Raw genomic sequence first — 23,886 nt, 5'->3', positions numbered from 1 at the left:
ACAAACTCGCATTCAATTCAGAACAAAAAATATAGTTAAAAATAAATCAATTCTATATATTTTTTCATGTGATCATGATATAAATATTGGGGGGTTGTAATTGCTAGATTTGAATATTGGGTACCCCCCAAAACTACACCCCTGGGCTGCATGCAACAGTTTGGTAGAGAAAATGTGTTCACTTGGCCCCATCCTGCTGACATAATTTTTTACTATACTAAAAATGAAATGGGATATTAACCCTTAGTGCTAAACTAACATTTCAAAATGTTTTGAAATATTTGGTTCTTTTCAACCACAACTGATTACAGTGTATCTAACCAATCTATTGCACTTTAGTCTATTCCAGCCATTACAATTTGGCCCTTGTCAAAGTCAAAGCTTAGATCCTTATGCTTGCCCATTTTTCCGGCTTTAAACACATCATCTTCGAGAACTGACTGTTCACTTGCTGCCTAATATATCCCACCCCGTGACAGGTGCCAGTGTAAGAAGATAATCAATGCTATTCACTTCACTTGCCAGTGTTTTTAATGTTATGGCTGATCTGTGTATCTTTCTATGTATGTACAGTCCCCTCAGAAACTATTGGAACAAGAAGACCAATTCATTTGTTTGTACTATACACCAAAGATATTTGGGTTTGAGATCAAAAGATGGATAGGAGACGAGAGTTTAGGATTTCAGCTTTTATTTCCTATTGTTTACATCTAGATGAGTTAAACAACATAGAACCTTTTGTATCAGACCACCCAATTTTTAGGCAAGCAAAAGTACAGGAACAGATAAAATGTTGGATTTCTTTTTACCCCTCCAAATATCCAGCAAGACACATCATTAATTCGTTAAAGACTTGAACTCCAGTGTGAACATTTTGTGAATTTTTTTGCATCACCTACTCTGTCATCTGAGAGGAAGATATAACCGAGTAAATTAAGTCTGTGCATGTGCTACTTACATATTTCAGATTAATAATTACTGAATTTGGTTTTTGATGCTGTTACTGTACTGAAAAGATTCACTGACTCAGCTATATTCAGATTTACAGGTTTGTTTATTTTGCACAGGTTTTATCCAAATAGTGATTTACAGAGAGAAAAGAAAAATAAAAACAATAGCTAATGACACCGCAAAGCCTTATTTGATATTACAGTACATAAACAAAAGGGTATAAACCATTACATGCTAACTGAACATATTAGTGACGCTGTAAAGCCCTGTTTGTGTAGACACTGCTATAAACCATGAATTATAAATTTAAAAAAATAGTAATTTCACTAACTTAAATTTGCCTAAACTTAATGAAAAACCAAATAGATTGGAAATGAATACCAGACATGGTTGTTGGATGCATAACACATTTATAAGGGGTTTAAATTCCACATTTCACTTTTGTAAATGTTAGATTAATTATAACTGACAGCTGGACATGAAAATATGTGCCCATCATTATCAATTTTACATTAGCGAAAGGAAAAAGGTAATTAGGGGTCATAGGAAGTTTGTCCCAGCCAGGAACACTGGGCATGAGGTGGGAATACACTCTGGATGGATCACCAGTCCATCACAGGGCTCCATGTAAACACATTCACACCTAAGGGCAATTTTTCTTAGCCACTGCATATGTTTTGGGAGATGGAAGAAAATAAAATAGAACCCAGAGGAAACACACACAGAGAGACATGGGGAGAACATGCAGAGAAAATAGGTACAGACAGTAAACAGAGCTCAGGATTGAACGGGGAACCCTGGAGCTGTCAGGAAAACTACCTGCTGTACCACTGCATGTCACAGATAACCAAATACTGTAGTTGCCAAAGTAGGTTAATTTAAATTCATAAAAATGTACAGAATTGATATATTTCTGAGAAGCTGCTTTGTGACAATGTCCATTGTTAAAAGTGCTGTACAAATCATTTTAATCGGCCTATATTTAGCATTTTAAAGAATGAGATCATAACAGATTTTAAGTGACAACCTTGGGACATTTTCTCTCTCATTCATATTATATATATATATATATATATATATATATATATATATATATATATATATATATATATATATATATATATATATATATATATATATATATATATAAATAATATATATAAAAATAAAAAACTCTGGCCCATTTATTAGAACATTTGTGGACATCCTACTGGTGATTTCCTGAAGAGCTGCCTATCCAAATGGAAGGCTGCAGAATTAGGAATGGATGACTTTGCATTCCACGGAAGGGTCAGTGGTTTCAGGCTCAATTCACACACTCAATGGGGTCACTTTAGTGCACTGAGCTGTATAATAGGATAGCTAGAGAAAGCCAGGATATTTCAGCTAGCCGAATAGCTAAACCCTCATTTCCTAATGTACTTTCAGTGGCATGTCTGGATCAACATTTCTGTACCCACTCCCCCCAGAAACAAAAAAAAAAAACAAAAACAAAAAGGTGCCTTTTATGTGCTCATTTCTGAGGATCTTTACTATAACATGGCTTCACAATTGGAGATAAAATTCTAATTTGGGGTTAAATGGAGGGAAAGAAGAAAAGAAAAAAAAACAAAAGAAACCACTTTATTAATGCAATACATATTTATTTAATGAGTAAACATGAGCTCATGCATTCTTTTCTGCAAAGTAATCAGAATTCATAAAGCAAGGAGTCAAGGATTTAAAATATAAAATTTGTCTCAGATCCTCGATATGCACTACTCAGCTCAATCACACATACTTCCTGTTCACTTTGCACAAACATCTCGCACACATCCTGGTTCTTCAGCTGTTAGCCATTTTGGCTCAACACTTGCGGGGCTGCTGGATGAAGAAGCAGCGCTGCATGTGCAGTTTCTCCATGCTGGGTCTGACCTTCTGGTGCCGTACTGAAACTGGAGTCTCGGGGAAATCATGGCCCAACTGCAGAAGCAAACATTACATTTGTGGAGGAAATTACACATTACTCTGTAGTGAGAGCAACTCTAGCCATAAAATGGCACTTTGTCTGAAGCTCAAAAATCAACTATTCTAATGCACCATTAGTTTACTTGATAAATGAATACTCAATTGGTTCAAGAGTTCTAGGTTTCATGTGCTCTTTATGCGTGTGCTTTAAAAATAAATAAGTAAATAAATAAACTTTTATGCAGTTCATGCATAATGTTTTATTGCAATAAAAATAAATAAATTCAAGTTTTAACTGCAGTTGCAGTCCAGCCTTTATAAAGAGTTTGAATGGCATGTTCATAAAGTAAAAGACAAACAAACCTTCTCTAGGGGGCCTGCCATTAGAATACCCATTTGCTGCATCCGAGAGAAGGTGGTCAAAGACCTGAGACACAACACGGTGAATAAATGCACTGACAGGAAAAACTATTTTCATACATCACTAATAATACATGCATGGCCAGTTTCACACAAGCTACCAGTACTTCACCCTGTGCAGTTTCTGTTCCCTGTTCCTACCCAGTACTATAAACATCACTTGTAATAGTGTTAGAATTATTGTGCATCAGCGAACATTTCTTCACAGATTTTTGCTGAAAGTTCTGAAAATGTACTTTTAACAGCATTGCTCACCAGAGGATGCCGGGCGATAAAGAATTACTGTCAGCTCTGTACCTGGGTTTATCCGCTCTCTTGCTTTCCTTCTCCGGGGTTCCATCCTCACTGTTTTTCTTAACAACTCGTTTTCCTCCTGCTTTTACTGCAATAGAAATAAACATGCTGGTTAATAAAAGCATTGATTGCTGGTATTGTGTAAAACGATTTTTTAAAAATGAAGAAAAACAAATAAAACTGATCAATTCCTAGAAAAGAGGCATTTAATGTATGGTGAAAAATGCTTAAATGCTTGCAGGCTCTTTGAAAATGCAAGTCTTTTGTGGTATGCCCATCCCAACAAAGTAGTGTACACAAAGCCAGTGTCTGAACCAGATGGGTGCCTCCCTAAACACCCTGGAGCACTAGGATTGGCACAATAATACCCAATATTAGCTAAGTATCTCCCTCCAGTTAACTCTTAGACAGCCAAATACAGAATTAATATAGCCAAATAGGCTGGAGGAAAAGTGGAGAGGCACAAAATTCAAGTTGCTTAAAGTCCAGTGTGAAGTTTCTACAGTCCGTGATGATTTGGGGTGCCATGTCACCTGCTGGTGTTGGTCCACTGCGTTTTCTCTAGTTGAGAGTCAATGCAGCATCTACCAGCAGATTTTAGAGCACTTCATGCTTCTATCTGCTGACACGATTTATGGAGATGCTGATTTACTTTTCCAGCAGGACTTGGCACCTGCCCACATGAGACACCAGACCAAACAATACAGACGAGCTGAAGGCCGCCATCAAAGCAACATGGGCTTCCATAACACATCAGCAGTGCCACAGGCTGATTGCCTCCATGTCACGCCGCATTGATGCAGTAATTTGGGCAAAAGGATTAAAGCCCCAACCAAGTACAGAATGTACAAATTAACATACTTTTCAGAAGGTTGACATTTCTGTATTATAAATTCTTTATTCTAATATTTTGAGAAACTGGATTTTTGATTTTCATGTGCTGTAAACCATAATCATCAACATTAAAACAAAGTGAAATATTTCAAGCCTTTTTATGTGTAACGAATCTAGAGTATACACTGGGGAAAATAAAGTATTGGACGCATCAACATTTTTTTATTTTTTTTTCTTCTCCAGTAAATGTATTTCCAATGAGGAAATATCAACTCAAGAAACTCAAGAAATCCACACAAAGAAATAATAAAGTGGGATGACAGGAAATAAATTAATTAATTAACACGCTAACTGAAATGTATAATAATTAGTGGAGAAGGCTTTGTTTGTAATGACAGCTTCAAGATGCTTCCTGTATGAAGAAATTAATTGGCCTCAGTATTCAGGTGTGATTTTGGCCTATTCTTCTAAACATCATCTTTAAATCTTGTTCAATTAGATTCTAGTCAGGTGATTGACTGGGCCATTCTAACGCCTTGATTTTTTTTTCTTCTTCTCTGAAACCAATTGAGAGTTTCCTTTGCTGTATGCTCTAGATCGCTGTCCTACTGGAAGGTCCCTCCACATCTCATCATCCTGGTGGATGGCAGCAGATTCTTCTCAAGAATCTCGCTGTAAAGGGCTCCATTCATTGTTCCTTCAATTATATGAAGTCTGTCAGTACCATGCAATTAAAAACAGCCCCACACCATGATGCTTCCTCCTCCAAACTTCACTGTTGGTATAGTGTTAAGGGTGACATGCAGTGCCATTTCTTCTCCAAACATGGTGTGTAGTATGAGATGGAGCCAAAATGTTCAATTCTGCTCTCGTCTGACCTGACTACACTCTCCCAGTATTTCAGAGGCTTGTCCAAACGAGTTGTAGCGAACTTTAAACAAGCTTCAACATGCCTTTTCTTTAGTAATGGAGTCTTGCAGGGCAAGTGTGATCAGTGGAGTGCATTGCCTATTTTTTTTCTCTGTGACGATGTCACCTGCTGCCTGCAAGTGTTTCTGGAGATCTTTCAAAGTGGTCCTTGGCTCTTGGGCTACACTTCTGACTATTCTTCTGACTCCCTGGTCAGAAATCTTGCGAGGAGCTATTGTGCATGGCCGTTGATGACGGAGTGATGTTGCTTCCACTTGCGGATAATGGCCCCAATGGTGCCTAGTGTTAGATTAAGAAGTTTTGAAATACATCTGTATTCGATTCCATCAATACATGTTTTCCAACAATAAAGTTGTGAAGGTCTTGGGAGAGCTCTTTGTTTTTACCCATCATGAGATATTTCTTGTATGACACCTTTGTAATGAAAAGCCTTTTTATAGACTATCAATTTACTAACCCAGCTGATATTAATTTGCACAGATAGGGGGTATAATTACTTACAGATTTCAGCTGGTTTCTTGCCTTGGAGAACTGTTTTTTTCTTAGAGTGTTCAATATTTTTTCCTGTCTCATTCCACTTTATTACACATAACTTTCTTTATGATCTAATGTGAATTCTTTATATTTCCAGATTTCTGGAGTTAATACTGGAATTAATCTGGTGACAATTTCATGTGGATAGCCTCATAGGAAATATATTTACTGAAAAATAAATAAATAAATAAATAAATAAATAAATAAATAAATGTTGACACATCCAATACTTACTTCCCCCACTGTATGAAAGTTCCATTTTTTGAATTAATTATGGAAAAACAACAACTTTTCCACAACATTCAACTTTTTTGAGACACACCTGTATTTTGAATGAATGTGGCCATTCAAAGAGTGCTTAGTGACATCAAAAATTAGTGCAGAGTCAAAAATCATGGTCCAAACCAACAGAGGAGAACATAAATAATCGCATTTGTTTTATCATATGGAGAACAAATTTCACAGAGGTCCAATGTTTCCAATTTAGATTGTAGACCTCTGTTCCAAAAAAGAGCAGTGTGAAATCTGTTGATTTTTGAGCAGAAATTAGAGACCGTCATGTACTCAATATGGCTCTCCAGAGTATAAAGTCTGACTGAGATCATTTTACATGTGACTGAGCTGTGGTGTTGTTCCCGACAGCCAATCACTAATCATTTCTCCCATCTGCATACATATTTTCTTCTTTTTAATGGAGGACCCTCTGAAATACATCTTCTGACCCAGGAGTCTCCAGCATATCATCAGCAGTTGAGTTAAATAATAAAAAAAAAAAAGATTATTCAAATAGTTGTGCAAGCATAAATAAGCCATTTCTCCCCCCCGTTTTGTTCAATAAGAAAACTATAGCCGGCAGCACCACACTTGAGGTGACTTGTGTGGGCACAAATGAGTAAAGTGCATCAAACTTCAACATAAAACAGATTCTCCAAACTGATGGGCCCAAAAATTATTATGATACAGTCTCTCTCAGTGTGTGAGGGGTCTTTAGGAGTAAACTCGGTCAATGCTTTCATGTTAAAATTACCACTGGTCTACACAAGTCTTGTAAATCTCTCTGCTAACAATATTCTTTTTTCCTGCTTAATCTACAGTGTTTACAGAAACAGACCTCCTCCAAATTTAGGACCTCTATCTGCAGGCATACCAGTGTGACCTCAGAGATAAATCAGTATTTTAAAAAAGTAAATACATTATATTATATTCTTTAATTTTACACTATTCAAAAAGTCTCTTCAGTTGGCTAAATCTTGCTTCCTGTAACACGTTGATATGCATAGGAGAACGAAGACTCAATAGATATGCAAATTAATCGATCGCGTCATCTGGAGACTTCGCGAGCGTTTCAGCATGCATTACCTACTTCCCCCTGAAAGGAGTTGGTAACTGCGAGGTTTGCTGATGCAGTTTCCACTCTATTCTCCTAATGTGGCACTACGCAACTGTTGCCAAGCCGTTGTGCAACACTGAAATGCTGTTATCATGAATACACAGATTCTCCAACTATCCGTTTGATTTCATTCAGGGTAAAATTACCCAGCTAATCTTTAGTGAATATCCTGCACATGTCGAACATACACCAGGAACAAGTGACAAGAATGTAGGGAAATGATTTTTTTTTTTGAAAACGGTGTATGAACGTAAGCTAGCTCGCTAAAACGAGCTAGCTTTATAAATATTACGCTTTTCAGTTTCTCGGCTTTGTTGTGAACGTGTAGAAGAGTATTTTCATCGAGAGATTAAAACAAAAACAAAAAAAGTCACAATGCCGCCCCCAATAACAACAACAACAACCCGCGCGCACTCAGGACTTTCATTATTTATGGTCTAAAGCTTCCCTACTGCACTTTAAATGCAATAAAACTCTTATTTTAAAACACGCCTAAACAGAATCGCCAAACCAAACACAAAGCATTCACTCACTTTTATCACATTAAAATACGATGATATACCTGCAGGAGGATGACCAGCCTTCAACGATAACGTGCTCTTCATCCCAGCTTTAGACAGTTGCACCATGTTCAAGTTTTCCTACTTATCCTTTACACAAACACACACAGAATTATCCCCCGCCCCTCAGTCTGCTGTGTTTTATACTCCTGAAATGAACGCAGCACTGAACAGTCACCAAAGTGGAAAGCCCACAGTGCCAAAAACACCCTAAAAACAGTCGCTAGGCTTTGACTGACTTACATGAGAGAGACCAGTAAAAGCCACAAGAAACACTCCCTCAGCATGAACTCTTGAACTTTCTAGTTTCTAGATCTAGTTTTCTCAACTACCAGTTCCTTCCTTGTTTACAGATTGACATCAAATCAACATGGTCGCTCGCTGCGAACAATGTATAGTAGAGTCGGGGTACTCGATCCTGGACTCGAGTCCGATTATGAACGAAATCGGACTTGCCACGCACTCGGGTAGATTGCTGAGATTACTGAGGATGGTGCCACTTGAAGTACCATGGATATGGTTTTGGACCTCAGTTTCACATAATTTGAAACTGAGGTCCAAAACCATTTCCATGGTACTTCAAGTGACACCATGTGAGATGGTACTTCAAGTGACTGTCTATGTCATAGACAGTTGTGCTGTGGTGCTGGAAGTACAGTTGCTGCTATGGCCTTAGGACTGCAATTACCACATACAATTTTCCACTCAAGTCTCCTTTAGTGAACAGTGGATCAGTTCAACAAAACAGACTTCATATAAAAATCATAATGAATTTCCCTTTACTTTCACACTATCCGTTGTTACCCAGATGAGGACGGGTTCCCTCCTGAGTCTGGTTCCTCTCAAGGTTTCTTCCTCATATCATCTTAGGGAGTTTTTGGAATGGGTGAATGGGTGAAAGCGCTTTGGAAAAAAGCTCTATATAAGTACAGACCATTTACTATGTTTATATTGTCTTTATTTTGAGTGTTTTGCAATGTTTTATCGTTCTATATATTTATATTTTGTTCTATATTTTTATTTAAATTTTTTTATGGTCTTTTGGCCTGGAGTTATTTAGTAATTTATTTAAGTAGTTTATTGTTCTTTGTATTTAATTGAATTTAATTGTTTGAAAATTGTACTAATGTGAACATTCGAAATAAATACAAAAGGTTTAGATTGTGTACATTTTTGGTTGGTGTCAGATTATTTATAACATAATAGTGATGAAGGCTGGTTGGAGGGGCCCCCTGAGAATTTTACCTAGGGCCCCAACAGACTCTAGAATTGCCCCTGATAGCAAGAAATTAATGAATGTCTCCCTGCCTGACCAGGAGGGTTTCTGTGCACACATACTTGAGTACTGAATTGTGTTCTCTTATAATACACACACATCTTGTCAAAATACAGGTCTGGCCGAGTATTCATGAAAACACAGTCGGTTATGTCTTAAGTGAATGTAAACAGTTGGGGGGGAAATCGGAGGTGTGTCAATAGAGTATATTGGACCTGTGCATTAGGTCTTAAAGTCTAATAAACCTGCTGTTGTCTGTGTCGTTATTGTTAATCAAACAACAAAACACAAAGAGAAAACCACTCACTCATTTGACTGAATAACTTCAGTAAATTTAATATGAATCACTGTATATGTCATACATTGAAGTCTATTTTATTGTACAGTTAAGTGCTTTATTCAATTTCCGTAGTATAAAGGTGGTTGCTTTGAAACCTGGGGTGCTTTTCAATACTCAGATTGATGCTTCCTAGTTTCCTCGCTCCTCCGTCCTCCAGCCTGTGACCCGAAAATCGATCGACATCCACCATCTGGCAGGATATATGAATTCTCAAATTGCACCACGAGGAGGTGAGGAACGAGGAGTGAGGAAGCTTCCAGAGGACCTAGGAGCAAGGACACAGGTGTATCCTATGCGGAAGTGTTTCTTGTCTAAAAACCTGATGCACGAATAAATTCCTCTGCTCCTTTAAATCTGCCACAATCTCGAACAAAATGATGGAATTTTGTGTGAAATATAATTAAATAATAATATGCTTACAATAGGTATTGTAATGACTTGATCCTTCCATGTTTGGATATGTAAAGCTGCACAAAAGATACGATAAGCTATGTATTGTTCATTAATTCATTATTGAATAACCCAGACATTTCACATACTATCAATGCATTTTGCTTTATTAAGAATGTTATAACCAAACTCCATCATCATAACAGCAGATCCTTGAGTTAAGCACAATGAGTTAATCCAGCTGAGCACAGTCAACATTAATTGATGTCGCTTTGAAGTGATGTTTGAGAGAGCGAGGATATTCCATTTGACTTGCTTCAATTCTTCTCTCCTCGCATCTCATCCTTGCATCCTTCCCTCGCATCCTAAGGGGTTGGAGCTAGGACACGAGGAAAGGAAGCGAGGAAAGTAAAAGAGGATGCAAAAATAAGAAATGAGAAGCACCCTTGATCTGTTTGAGCAGGGTGTACAGATGAGGACATGAGAGCTAGACAGACTAAAGGACTAAAGTGCGGCTTCTGTTGAAGTAGAGATGAAGCAGTCACATGGCATTGTGGAATGTAGGTAACGTTTAGCTAATGTGAAAATAGAAACTTGTCGATGAAATTGATTCATTTAACCATATAATGACAATTTTGCACAATTGAAGATTTCATTTGATTTTAAATATTAATATGCAAGTCAATCAGGGTGGAGTTTTCCTTTAATACATATTGAATATTGCACATAGATGGAATAATAATTCTAAATAAATAAAAAGTGTTTCTGCTTGATATGTTCTTTTCAAGCAGAGAACAAAAGTTGCCAGATCTACTGCAAGCTATGTTCAATCTATCCACATGCTGCCACCTCTACATAAAAACCACACGCAGAAGAACAGCAAAAAAACATGCTGCTGCTTTTATGTGGTTTTTTGATGCTTGTGTTTTCCTTGCACTTCAACATGAAAACAAAGTCAGTGTTCATTGCATTATTTCTGATAACATTTGCTCCACAAGATGATCTAAAGATTGATCATATAAATATGTTTATGTATTATATGTTTTGATATACTGTACTTAACTAATACACATGGTGCTCATATAAGCATTTCAAAGTGCTTGTGTGTGTGTGTGTGTGTGTGTGGTTAATTAAGCTACTATCTACACAAAATTAGCTCACAAAAGCGTATTTCTAAACTTTCTTTAGGACTTTACAAAAAGCAAAGTACTGTGTGCCTATTTCATGAAAGACATTAGCATTTCATTAGTTCCTCTACTTTGTCTGCAGATTCACATGGACATACTTATGTAAAAACTAAATTTTATATACAATACCTTTGAATATATTATATTACCACTCATTATATTACCACTGGCCCCAAAACCAACCATTCATGTATAATATAAAATTAAGGACATTTTATCATATACTGCACATGGTACAGGATTCAGACTGCAGCTTGAACACAACACCAGAAGAGATCAAAGCCTTTTTAGGAGTCTCAGTGTACATGGCATGCCTTGAATATCCAAGAATTAAGATGTACTCTGCTGCCAAAACAAGAGTCCCGATTATAGCTGACTTAATGACACGAGATCGTTTTTGCAAGAGCAGATCTTCTTTGAAAGTGGTCAATAATCTGGATGTGACAGAAGATGAGAAGAAAAATGATCTGCTTTGGAAAGTAAGACCGTTCCTGAAGAGCGTGCTCCAAGGTTGCCTAAGTCTACCCAGGCCAGCAAAAGTCTGCATTGATGAACAAATGGTTCCCTTCACAGATCGGTGTCCAGTTCGCCAATATGTTCCTGGCAAATCAAATCCAACAGGATTAAAGGTATTTGTTCTTGCAACTCCAAGTGGCCTTGTGTTGGATTTTGAGATCTACCCGGGAAAGAACACCTTCATTCAAGACCAGCAAATGGGAATAGGGGCAAATGCGGTTCTGCATTTGATTGAGACTGGTGTACTTTGACCAGTATTTTACCACCATCAAGCTTCTGGAGATTCTTCTAGAAAGAAGCTTACCTGCAACAGGAACAATTCAACAGAATCAAAGTCCAAAAGAATGCCACTTCACTGCTGACAAGGTCATGAGCAAAAAAGGAAGAGGGTCATCAGAAATGGTTGTACGGAGAGCTCATGAAATTGCACTGACCAAACAAGACGCCTGTCATTTTGGTATCAACCATCCATAGAATTGAGCCCCAGGATTTCCAGATGGTCAAAAAAAACAAAATAAGCAAGTCCAAGTCCCAAGACCTGCAGTGGTAGAGGAATACAACAGCAACATAGGGTGAGTTTGACTTGTGTGATCAAATGCTCAGCTACTACAGAATGTCCTGCTGCACTAAGACGTGGACTGTTCATTCCATGCTTCACTTTACTGATTTGGACTCAATTGACTCAATACCAACAAGACAGGAAGGCTTTGCAACGACCTGCAAAGAAAACCTCCTAATACCTAGAATTCAAACTTCTTATGGCTGAGGAACTGATATTCCAGGCACAGGCATATCAACAAGATGACACTGACTCGAGTGACAGGGAATTCTTTCCGGCGATCAAGAAAAGAAAGACCCAGCCAGATGAGAGCATAAGGAAATATGGTGCAATCCATTTTCCCCAAATGCTCACCATTCCAAATACTTCAGGATGCAGAATTTCTATATGTAAAAGCAAAATCTTTGTAAGATGCATAAAGTACAACATGTTCCTCTGTGTCTCCAAAAAATCAAAATGCTTCATGAAATACCATCTAGAGTCAGGTGTCTAATGTGGAAATCACAAAAGGTCCAGATGAAATGATGAAGTTAATACAGAAGAGTTGAAAATCTACACTTTGTTCTGTATGAGTTGTTGTATTTTACTGGATAAATCTAGTGGCTGTTTCCATGTACATAGTCAAATTTCCCGAATGAGAACAACGAAGTCCAGGAGGATATGGAACTTGTTGCCACAGGATGTGCAAAACCATGAAAGTCTTCTTGTTTTTAAATCTCGCCTTAAGACCCATCTTTTTAGACATCTTTATGTGATTGCTTTATGCTTGTATCCAGTCTGTCCAGGTGGTAATAATGATTAGTCTTGTTAATGTTGATTGTTTTACTGTGTTTGTAAGGTGTCCTTGATTTTCATGTAACACACCTATAAATAATAATAATAATAATAATAATAATAATAATAATAATAATAATAATAATAATAATAATAATAATGAAGTCAAAGTATGAAGAGATGATGGAAACTTTAAGTCACTAAGGGTAAGTTTTTCTAAGTGTGTGTGTGTGTGTGTGTGTGTGTGTGGCCATGGGTTTGTGTTTGTTCTGATGAGTGTTGAGATGAGTCTTCAAAAGTCTGAGAATGTTTGTGTAGAAGCAAATAAAGCCAACATGCTTTGGTTGTAGTATGTTTGGTTTCCAGGTCTCTCTGGCTGAAGCGGAGAGGAAATACGAGCAGGTGATGCAGTCCAATGCTACAGAAAGCAAACTCCCACCTGACATCCGACTCAGACGTACTGCAGGACTGTGTGCAGGAGTTGGAGGAAAAGTTCTGTAAGATCCGGCGCAGGCATAATAAGATTTTTTAAAAAAAAAAAAAAAAAAAAAAAAAAGGTGAGAGAGAAAATCCTGCATCAAGAAGTACCTTTAGAAATAATGTGAGAACTTGTCATGCTTGTGGTGCATGAGTGACACCACAGCCTATATGTACTTGCACAAAATAAAAATTACATTTACAGTTTAAGATGCTAGTTTTTTATTCAATAGGATTAGTGCATTGTAGTGGTGCATTGTAGAACATTAAGAACTCAAGTTTAAAGCTCTTTTACCTCCATTGCTGTGTTTTAGGAGTGTGAGCTAAAACGTCATTGCCACTACTCTGCAAGCAGTCAGTAATTTAAAGTCATGGTATGTAAAAGTTTAAGGTTGTTTAGGTTAATATCATTTGGATGTTAATATTCACTACTTATTTAGGATTCATATCTTTGGCGCTGGACTTTATTGCTTTTTGGTACTGGATGAGTCCAGTTCCTGGAATATGAAAAAGGTTAAAATGCATGAACACTAGTGTAATAATATGACATGTCATGTCTTTAATATGAGGTACTCAATTCGATGCATCTGTGTGTTGAACAACACATTCAACAGACTGCATAATGACGCAGGATATTTGTCCTAATATACCTAATTATATGCCTAATATACCTAATAAAATTATTACAAGTCACAAATGAATCTGATTGTTAATTTTCTCCATGTCTGTGTTTTAGGATCATCAGAGAGCAGGGGAGGCTTACAGCATCCTGCAGTCACAGTACCACCAGCAGTTTGTGGTTTTGTAAAGATCACATGGATCTGTATGTTGATCCTGCATTAGGTGCTGATTCACCTTCGAACCAAAACCAAGATCCAAGTGGAGACCATTCGTGAGTTCCTATTTGCTGATGACTGTGCCCTCAACTCAGGAACGCATGCAGGCATGCAACACTGCATGAATCTATTCTCCGCAGCATGCATGAACTTTGGCCTCACGATCTCTGCCAAAAAAAAACGAGGTTCGTATCAGCCCACGCCTGGCTGTGACTACACTGAGCCATCCATCACCGTCAATGGCCAGAAGCTCAACAACATTGACGTGTTTACATACCTTGGCACCACCCTATCAAAGACAGCCAATATTGACAAGGAAGTGAACACTAGAATCGCCAGAGCCAGTGCAGCATTTGGAAGGTTTCAATCTAGTGTTTGGAATCGAAGGGGCATCAAGAATGAGACCAAACTGAAAGTCTATTCTGCGTTCGTCCTGCCCACCCTCCTCTATGCTTGGGAAACCTGGACTGTCTACAGTCGCCATGCGAAAAACCTGAACCACTTCCACCTGAATTGTCTGTGGAAACTGTTGAAGATAAGATGGCAGGACAAAGTCCCAGACACCGATGTCCTTCTACAGTCTAAGATGACAAACATCCACACCATGCTTTGCAAAGCACAACTCATATGGGCTGGCCATGTTATGCGCGTGTCTGACGAACGATTACCAAAGATGTTTTATGGAGAACTACATCATGGCAAGCGATCTCGTGGGGGTCAAAAGAAGAGATTCAAAGACACCCTCATGGCCTCTCTCAAGAACTGTAATGTAGATCCTGAAAATAGAGAGCATAGCCGGTGATCACGCGACGTGGCGCAGACGAGTTCATGATGGTGCAACAGCCTACGAACAAAAGAGATTGCGTAATGCGGCAGAGAAACTTTCTTCTTCACAAGTCCAAGGCCGGTATCTCCTCTTCACCAGGTCGGCAGTCTGATCTTCTCTATCCCCACTGCAACCATGAATTCCGGGCTCAGATTGGACTAACCAGCCATCTCCGAACCCATTCCGACTTAAACTGATGATACTGTGTGGTCCTCATCGACTTCAATGGACAAATCTTTCACAGCAGCTGTGTGGTTGTCATCTCTATGTCTGAGCATGTCTAACAGAACAAGTCTTCATACTTTCTAAGCAGCAGCATAGCAGATCTAGTCCGCCAAGACTAAATCTCCCTACACTTCAATTCCATCAATAAAAGCTGTTCAATTCATTCGGAGAGTTGTCATGCCTGAACAGTAGTTATCTGAAAGCTTCATTTTGAACAACTACACTCGTCACAGTACCTTGTATATCAGTGTCTTCCTCGCACCTGAATTTTTTCCAGTGTTGAGTGTCATCATTTTACTACATAGATACAAAAATACAATTTAAAATCCTACATTTATTTTATTTATTTATTTAATATTCACACATGGGGTTTTCATTAAAAAAAAAGGTTATGTCAGAAGTGGGATATGAACCCACGCCTCCATCTGGAGACCAGAATCCTCCTCTAACCAGGAGAAAGGTCTGAACCTTGAGTCTGTCACCTTGGACTGCTCAGCCATTCTGACAGTGGCGGCCAAAGTTTTACTACACACTTATTATTAGTTTATACCATCACTAATCCATACAGGAAATTTAGTGCAAAGTGCTGATCAATCACACCGGTTGAAAAAAATGTGTTCTGAACTGATATCATTGTAGGTGATTTTGTGACAAATCTCAATACAGTGTTATACTTAATGCAGTGTTTAACCAAATTAACCATTTTGTAGATCAGTGGTTTTCAAAGTGGGGGCCGCCAGGGGGCGCCCGAGGGGTCTCAACAATTTGGTGTGCCCATCCCTCCCACTAGTACGTTTTCTCTTTCTCACTCTCAGACAACCACACACACACACACACACACACACACACACACACAATCAATTCCTAATGTAATGTAATGTAAAGATGTAAGATGTAATTATTAATTTAAAAGAGGGGGATATATTCAGAAGTCAGTATTTTTAATGTGTTTTAAAGACATCTTGCAAAAGGGGGGCCTCGGTCAAATCTTACTACCATTTGGGGGGCCTTGCCCTGGAAAAGTTTGGGAACCCCTGGTGTAGATTATTGTAACGATTTCTGACACAGTATTGATTTTTTAAACAAATAGTCATGCTGTATTCCATGGGCTGCATCAAGTTCAATAAATATTTTTTTGAACTAGAAACTGCCTCTGTATGTGTGTATTTATCATTGAAAATTTCCTGGGGGTGATGTCTTTGTAATTCAAGCTTGAGGATAAGGTGCAGTATTTTTGCTGTTTACAAGACTGCTCTCTTCTGACTGAGATCCAGTTCATCCTATTGATTCATCCTATTGGAGCATTCTGGGCCTTGTGTCCTAAACTGGAGGAGTGACTCCAAATGATTCCAGGAATAGAAACATTATTTTCAGTACAGAAGAGTGAAACTGACCTCTGGTTACATTTTTATCAAGTGCTGTTAATTAACTCGTAGTCAGTATTTAAACAGAAGTGATCTTTATCTGCTGTTTTTGCTATTAAGGAAGTACAGAGTCTGAGACGACTGCAGCCCTTTTGCAGTGTTCTGCGCTGGAGAGTTTAGTTTTGTTCTCGGTTTATGGAGAATTCTGAGTCTCATTTTCAGCTCTGTGACAGGAAGTGATTACTAACTGGACCTGCAAAGTCGTATATTAACTTTAAACTTCAAGCTTTAACCTGAAATCAGAGTGTGATTACTTTTTATCAAAGTGAAACTGAACTGAACATTCGGACTGGAGAGAACTACAACAGCAGCAAAATAAAATGACTTCTACATTTTCAGAGGAGGATTTGTCCTGTCCTGTGTGCTGTGAAATCTTCACGGATCCTGTTGTTCTGCGCTGCAGTCACAGTGTGTGTAAAGTATGTTTGCAGAAGTTCTGGGACACCAAAGGATTCAGAGAATGTCCTATTTGTAGGACGAAGTCGTCTATGACGGAACCTCCCAGAAATCTGGCCTTAAAGAACCCGTGTGAGACTTTCTTACAGGAGAGAAGTCAGAGATCTTCATCGGCGTCTGAAACAGTCTGCAGTTGGCACAGTGAGAAATTCAAACCCTTCTGTCTGGATGATCAACAGCCGGTGTGTGTGGTGTGTCTGACTTCAAGAAAACACACCAACCATAAATTCTGCTCCATTGATGAGGCATTAACAGATCGTAAGGTAAATAAAATGTTCCTGTACCTTTATTATTCTATTATTTATTTTATTTTCTATTATTATCGTCTCTAGTTTATTCTGCATATCAATATCTATAGGTTCAATAAAAACACACTGTGTAATAATTAAATTATAATTGCCTTGTGATAAATGTAGTAACATAATAACAAATGTGAGTCTGCTATTCCATCATATTCAGATTTTCAGCATCTGAAGTGGCTCCTGTATAAACAGGAGTAGATCTTACATGTTAGATTAAAGCAGTGTACACCAATAAACCCACATCCTAAAAGTCTACACTTTTCATTGTTTCTTCTGTACTTGGTGCATTTTAAAAGCTCTAATGAGTGTTTGTAAGAGAGAATACAGCTATTACTAAACACAGAGTCTTCATGCAGTGTGTTTATTTGTTTCAGGAGGAGCTGAAAACTGCTCTGAAGCCCCTACAGGAGAAACTGAAGATCTTTAAAGACTGTAAACTGAACTGGAGTCAGACTGCAGAACATATAAAGGTTAGAATCAATAAGATGGTTTTCATATTAGAATGATATTTTGCATCACTGCATAATCAGTTATATTTCATTTGATTTCCTCTTCACTGCAGATTCAGGCCCAACACGCAGAGCGGCAGATTAAGGAGGAGTTTGAGAAGCTTCACCGGGTTCTATGAGATGAACCGGCAGCCAGGATAACTGCACTGAGAGAGGAAGAGGAGCAGAAGAGTCAGATGATGATGGAGAAGATTGAGAAGCTGAGCGGAGACATATCATCTCTTTCAGACACAATCAGAGGCATAGAAGAGGTGATGAAAGCTGAAGACGTCTCATTCTTACAGGTGAGGATCATTTAGTCAGTATTTATACTGTGAGAAAGTAAAACTTCTTTCCATCATCAGAAACGTCACATTTCAGATGTGTAAAAATGTCAATCAGATCCACTGATATTTGCTTTGTTGTTTAACAGATCTACAAGGCCACAGTGAAAAGGTGAGTAATGTGCTTCCTGTCTCTCTCGTTTCCTGAGTTTCTGACACAAACCCACAGCAGCATTGACTCCTGAATGTTTTTGCAGAGCTCAGTGCACTGTGCAGCATCCAGAGGAGCTTTCAGGACCACTGATCCATGTGGCAAAACATCTGGACAACCTGAAGTTCAGAGTCTGGGAGAAGATGCAGGACGCTGTCCAATACAGTAAGAGGATATATGTGCACACATACTAATCATAGGTCCAAATATTGCTAAATTTGGCTGAATTATAAAAGCCATGAGTCGTACTGAATGAGGAGTCGTTTGGGAGATTATTGCTGAGCTGGGTCAAATGAACCGGCTCACTAAATAGAGCTGGAATAACCACAACTAATTTGTGTATCTTTGATTCTGGTGCGTGTACGTGTCTATAAATCTTTACGTGCCCTGATGTTGCCATGACAACTGGTCACTCACGTCACGATCGCAATGAACTCAAAGCGAAAAGAATTATAATAATAATGTAACTCCTGTTTTACTAAGTCGAGCAGTGTAAGTGTAAGTTCTTTTGGCGTGTGGTATTCATGTTGCACAATGATGAATAATTTGGTGCATATTTCTCTTTAAACACTGCCTATGTCCAGTGATGAATAATTAGAAGGATTTGATGGTAATATTAGTCTGCACTTATTTTCAAAATTTTGTAACGTATTTTATGTCTATTACAGCTGTGTTATCTGAGTCCGTCAGATTAGAATAAAACGGTGAATAGTTAATGTTGAATTAGGATTTGCATGGATTACATGTGTCTGGATCTGGCAGCGTTGCATGGTGGTTTCTTTTACTGTTGATGTGACATGTTGTGCTGATGTGGGTCTTACTGCAGTGACATGTTTGTTAGTTTAGTTCAATTACAGTCTCTTTTCAACAGTGCAGTTTGAGTGACTTGTTTCTTTTCTGAACTGTGGACTGTTGAATAGAATAGAATAAAGCAGTCTGTGAATATACACATATATATTATATACGGTGTGCTATGGATATGTAATACAATGTATATGAAACACAAGTCGCAATATTTAAATAATACAGTGCAATGGTTACAAAGATGAGGAATGGAACGTATACTGCACAATCTGTGAAGCAATTGAAAGTCTCTTTGTGGTGTAGCTGTGATTGTGCTGTGAATTGGATGCAGGTGTGTTTGTAGGCCTCAGGGGGTCATCCTCCGCCCCATACCACACAGTGACTGTTAAGCTTCCTGGACGTTATCAACTACGGTCTTCAGTGGATCACTGATTGCTCTTTCATGACCAAATCCTGAGAGTCGGGTGTTCTAAGGAAAAGCCTGAGATTGAATGGACTTATGCTCTGCACCTGTACTACGGCTGGCAAACTACAAAAAAGACTTTCTCTTATATGTGACAGAGAGGGGGAGCTGCTGCGTGGGTCCCGGCTCAGGAGTATGGGGGCGCTTACAGGACTTTAGCTTATTTATCGAAGACATTGGATTTGGTGGCACAAGGATTACCAGCACGTTTGCGTGCCATGGCTGGAGGTGCTCTCTTAGAGCAGACTGCTCGGAAAATGGCTCTAACACATTGATCTTACACTCATCACACCAGGTCACTTCCATTTTGAATTATATCCACATGCAACACATGACAGCTCAACAAAGAACAGGATATGAGGTTATTCTTTGTGTCACTCAAAATGTAACTATTAAACCTACTAGTGTGCCTAACACACCAACTGTAGTGTTGTATTGCCTAATTAATTCTATTGAGCCAGTCACTGAGAACACTCAGGATTGCCTAGCCGAAATTCACATTTCCTCGAGCCTAAGTTTGAACTTTTTAGACGTTCCATCTGAAAGATTTTGTGTCTGAAATTTCACAAACATTATGAGCACCCCTGCTCTGCCCAATTGGCTGAATTAAAAGCAATCACTACAGAGTGCGAACTGGTTAAGGGTAGAATTAATATATAGATACTGACTCTGCTTATGCCCATGAAGTGTGTCATCTGTTTGGAGCTGTTTGAAAGTGTTGAAATGCCACTTTAAGATACCGAACAAATAGTTTAATTGATTTCTGATTGTACCTACTGCACTTCTCACTGTATGAATTTCAGATGCGCATGGTTTTAACCAGTGCACGAGAGATAAGTTATGGGAAAGATAAAACAACAAGAGGACTGGTTTCTGTACTTGCAGGCAATGGTGGATAATTTTTTTTAACTTACAGGCAATGGTGGATAATAATCTGAGTGTGAAATTTGTGCTCAAAACAATGTCAGAAAGGGAAATCAGTATCAATAGGGCAAATATTAATGTATGAAGGGCAATTTAAGCACTTGGTGATAGACAGGTTTAGCAGATGGAGGGAGGCAACACCATCAGCAGACCAAACTGCAGGAACAGTGATTAAATTGATCTCTCCGGGCGACCAAATAAACGGCCAATCATATCGGCTGTTCAATGGGTAGCTTGGTTGTGGTGGAGAGGCACCTATGGCTCAAGTTCCTCAAGATTCCAGTTCCTCAAGTGAGGACGAAGAAGAGCCTTGATGAACCATACCCTGGGTGTAAGTGCTAGCCTAAACCTTTCCCCAAGGGTGGCCCCCTGCGATATGCAAAGTATCTGAGTCGAAGACAAACATTGCTAAGACATCCCCTAAGAAAGGATGTGATGGATTTTTTATTTTTCTGCTTTTTCCATTTTTTCTATTAAAATATAATCAAGTGTGTTTAGAGACAGGGTGATCACTGTCTGATATATCATTGTAATCAAACTGAGAAAATTGTTTTGTATTTATGTTTATCAGTCTATACTTGTATCAGCTATATGTGCTTAATCAACTGTGTATTCTACATAACCGTGACAACCACAGGCAAGTGCTAAAACAAATGCATGCTCACGCTTACAAACACCGTCTTGATTTTTGTGGTTTGGGAAAGGGAGACAGAATCTTTTACTCCTTTCTAGGGACTGGGGCTTCAGTCAAGACTAAATCAGGGGTATCTCCAAATAGCAGTTTCTTCTAGCACAAACCCTGCAGGCCTCTTTTAGACAGCTGACAAGGAAGAAACACTTCACCTTCCAGTACAAATCCAAGTCCATGAAGAAACGGCTTCAGAAGAAGATCAGTGTTTTGGAATGTCCCAGTCAGAGTGGAATAAAATTGCTAAATAAAGATGTGCTAAGTCAGGAGACTTTTACACACCAAATACTGTATTACAAATAAAAGAGGCTTTATCATTAGTTTAGGGGTGTGCATACTTATGCAACCAGGTTATTGTTATTCCATTTTTTCTTCTACTTTTTTCCTCCTAAAACTTTATTTGTTTTTCACTTGACTGTTGCTGGCTGGTGTATCAGATTAAAGGTGGGAAAAGATCTGGTTAATCTTTCTTTCATTTTTTACATCACAAGAACATGCTGTTTTAAAGAGGTTGTGTAAACTTTTTTTTTTTTTTTTTAAATGTCCACTGCATTTCCACATGTGATGTTTTACAAATGTGATTACCATTCATCCATTTTCACATTTGATTCTTTACACAATTTATTATCATAAGTCAACATTTTGAAAATAAGAGGGAGTCAGGAATGCTAACTGAAGAGAATAAGATTTCTCACAGAAATACAATGTACAGAGCACGGGGCGGCTGTGGCTCAGGTGATAGAGCGGGTTGTCCACTAATTGTAGGGTTGGCGGTTCGATTCCCGGCCCACGTGAGTCTACATGCTGAAGTGTCCTTGGGCAAGACACTGAAGTTGCTCCTGATGGCAAGTTAGCGCCTTGAATGGCAGCTCTGCTACCATTACTGTGCGAGTGTGTGTGAATGGGTGAATGAGACACAGTGTAAAGCCCTTATTTACTGATGAGTGGTAATTACAAACACCACATCCATATAGGGCCTCTGGTGGTAAAACGTGGAGTTGCAGTATGTACTGTACTGTACTGCAGAAATACAATTAAATATCCAAGGTTTGCCACTAACAGTTGGCTGATGACAAGATCTTCCCAGTATAGCTTAGAGGACCAATCGGATCGCAGATCACATCCACCACCAAAGTACTAATCGTTTACAAACACTGTTCCTTTAGTACATTTATTCATCTTCAATACATAAATCAAACAATATCAGTGACCCCTGGTGGTACATCATGAGATCGAGCTACCCTATGTGTATCCTTTAGTACCCATATAGCAACAAGACAGTTCGTGTATTATAGATTTTACAGATACCCTGACCCTGACCAGAATAACTGACTAAGGATGAAAGAATGAATAAAATGTTTTACAGACGTTCCTCATTACGTTCATTCATCTTTAACAAACTCTTTATTCTGGTCAGGGTCACGGCAGATTCTGAGTCTATGGCACCATGAGACACACACATTCACAAACTTTCACACCTAGGGTCAAGTTACCAGAACCCAGAGGAAACACCTGGGGAGAATACGTGAAAGTCTGCACAGACATCAATTTGAGGTCTGGATCAAACCCAGGAAAGCAGTGTGGATCATTTGTAGGCTTAAGCTTTACCTTTATAACTGCCTCCACATGTATGTGATATTTGTCCCCACTGCATTTTGAAACTTTTTTCACTTTGACTGGGAGAAATGTTACATGACCCGTCAGCTTAAATATCAGAAACTAGAAAGGTGTTAATTTGCGTCAGAAAGCTGCCTGTCTGCACTGTTTTAATTCAAACTGAATGTTTGATGCAGCTCTTTCTTTTTTGTTGTTGTTGATGCTAAATAAAAGAAATCCCAAAATCAAAGTAGTAACTCCTGCTTTGCAATTAAAACACAAGTTCCTTTCTCTGCATCATCTTTAGAAAGATGAGAAAGGCTATCACTGCATTTTGTTTTAAAAAAAAACTAGAAACTCCCTCTGTATGTGTGTATTTATCATTGTAAATTTCCTGCGGGTGATGTCTTTGTAATTCAGGTTTGACGATAAGGGGCAGTGTTTTTGCTGTTTATAAGACTGCACTCTACTGACTGAGATCCATTGGTGACTGGAGCATTCTGGGCCTTGTGTCCTAAACTGGAGGAGTGACTCCAACAGATTCCAGGAATAAAAACATGATTTTCAATCCAGAAGAGTGAAACTGATCTCTGGTTACATTTTTATCAAGTGCTGTTAATTAACTCGTAGTCAGTATTTAAACAGAAATGATCTTTATCTGCTGTTTTTGCTGTAAGTGATGAGTGTAACAGGTCACACCTGTCTCTCTAAAACCCCTCCTATTAAGAAAGTACAGAGTCTGAGATGATTGCAGTCCTTTTGCAGTGTTCTGCTCTGGTGAGTTTAGTTCCCTTTCTAAGGGAAATTCAACGTTGCGTTTAGCATAATAGTATGGGAGCATCTTTGCGCGTGACCGGTATCTGAAGCTTGTGTAATATCATGCCTCTATTTATAGGCCTGCCATGATCAGGTGATGTGGCAATTAAGCAAGTGACGTGATATATATATGGGACCTGTGAACCACGCCGCCAGCCTTATTA

General features: G+C 38.5%; 1 protein-coding gene and 1 long non-coding RNA gene across 2 annotated transcripts; one reads left to right on the top strand and one right to left on the bottom strand.

Moving 5' to 3' along the window:
- Positions 1 to 2,577: 2,577 nt before the first annotated feature.
- Positions 2,578 to 7,918, bottom strand: dal1b (death-associated protein-like 1-b). Its single transcript, NM_001200609.1, is given in 4 exon segments — positions 2,578 to 2,913; positions 3,262 to 3,325; positions 3,616 to 3,700; positions 7,863 to 7,918. Coding segments are annotated over 4 exon segments (309 nt in total). The 5' UTR covers positions 7,906 to 7,918; the 3' UTR covers positions 2,578 to 2,796.
- An 8,665-nt stretch (positions 7,919 to 16,583) lies between these two features.
- Positions 16,584 to 21,842, top strand: LOC108266142 (uncharacterized). Its single transcript, XR_008396612.1, has 5 exons — positions 16,584 to 17,409; positions 17,823 to 17,918; positions 18,011 to 18,241; positions 18,370 to 18,392; positions 18,478 to 21,842. It is a non-coding gene; the product is annotated as an uncharacterized LOC108266142 (long non-coding RNA).
- The last annotated feature ends 2,044 nt before the right edge of the window (positions 21,843 to 23,886 follow it).

Source organism: Ictalurus punctatus, chromosome 6, assembly GCF_001660625.3.
Source record: "Ictalurus punctatus breed USDA103 chromosome 6, Coco_2.0, whole genome shotgun sequence".
NCBI lineage: Eukaryota > Metazoa > Chordata > Actinopteri > Siluriformes > Ictaluridae > Ictalurus > Ictalurus punctatus.
This window is presented reverse-complemented; position numbering and strand designations above follow the sequence as displayed.